Source organism: Mandrillus leucophaeus, unplaced genomic scaffold (genome assembly GCF_000951045.1).
Source record: "Mandrillus leucophaeus isolate KB7577 unplaced genomic scaffold, Mleu.le_1.0 Scaffold522, whole genome shotgun sequence".
In the NCBI taxonomy this organism is placed as follows: Eukaryota; Metazoa; Chordata; class Mammalia; order Primates; family Cercopithecidae; genus Mandrillus; species Mandrillus leucophaeus.
In genome coordinates, this window is record NW_012105609.1 from 233,411 (window position 1) to 234,610 (window position 1,200).

General features: G+C 54.1%; 1 protein-coding gene across 1 annotated transcript in view; it reads left to right on the forward strand.

The window, feature by feature from the left end:
- The first annotated feature begins 441 nt into the window (after window positions 1-441).
- NOL3 (nucleolar protein 3 (apoptosis repressor with CARD domain)) overlaps window positions 442-1,200 on the forward strand; it is an 8,407-nt gene continuing 7,648 nt past the window's right edge. Inside the window, 3 exon segments of the mRNA XM_011996743.1 lie at window positions 442-487; window positions 858-985; window positions 987-1,074. Of these exon segments, the coding sequence (XP_011852133.1) occupies window positions 442-487; window positions 858-985; window positions 987-1,074 (262 nt within the window).

Genomic DNA, 1,200 nt, shown 5'->3' on the forward strand with positions numbered 1-1,200 from the left:
GCATGGTGGTATGCGCATGTAATCCCAGCTACTCTGGAGGCTGAGGCACGAGAATCACTTGAGCCCAGGAGGCAGAGGTTGCAGTGAGCCGAGATTGTGCACTGCACTCCAGCCTGGGAACAGCAAAACTCGATCTCAAAAAAAAAAAAAAAGGTCTCTCAAAATAGGGCAATCCATGGAGGAAAATCAGTCCAAGTTCGGCAAGCATTTGTCAGTAGCTTGTGTGAGCTAGGCCCTGGGTACTTCAAGATCAAACAACAAATGTCTGTAGGTCATTCCGAGGTCAGCAGGGAGCCAGGTGGGTCAGCAGGGAGACAGTCACATTGGGAGTTAGGGCTTCAGCAGGGAGACAGGTGGGTCTCAGGTGATGTCAAGAGATCTCGGTCAGAGCTAGGCCTGAAGAAGATTCTGGTATCTCTGCTCAGGAATCAGAGGACCAGGATGGGCCACGAGACCACACTGGCGTTGCATTATGGTGGTGGTGTTGGTGGGAGGGTGTAGAGGCAGGGCTTGTCATGGAAAGTTGGATCTCAGGGTCAAGGTAAGGGGAGAAAGGCAGGGAGGCTCTCAGCACTTTGTGCTCTGGGTGCAGAGGGGACTGGAGGGTAGAGTATGGAAGCAGGGAGCTCTAGTCCTGGGTTCTGCAGGGCCAAAGCAGGAGGCAGAAGGCTGGACTTAGTAAGTAGTGAGGATAGTGAGAGAAATATTCAGCAGTCAGACTGGAAAGGACTTGTCTGCAAGCTGGGTGTAGAGTATCAGCATCAATCCTAGGTTTTTCTGCCTGGTTAGGTGGTGAAGCAGATTTGAGAGAAAGACCTTAGTTTGGATAAACGGGGTCTGAACCCGCCTCTGATTAGCTCAGGAGGTCCCGGTTGGGGAGGGCACTCAGAGAGTAGACAGAGTCCTGGGAAAGGCAGGGGAGGAGAAGAGATTCACAGCTGACGTTTGGGGACAGAAGGAGGAGCCTGAGGAGGAGACACGACAGAAGTGTCTGGAGAGGCAGGAGGACACTGAGTTCCCTGTATTGGCCTCCAGGTCCTGTGCTTGCGGAGACCACTGGCGGCTGGAATCAAGGTGAACTTAGACCCCAGCCCGGGTGTTCACTGGGGGCAATGAGAGAGAGGTCACAGGCGGCGAGGGCAGGGGGGAGGGCAGCCCTCTGTTACTTCTCTCCCCTTTCTCCATGCAGGCCTGACAATG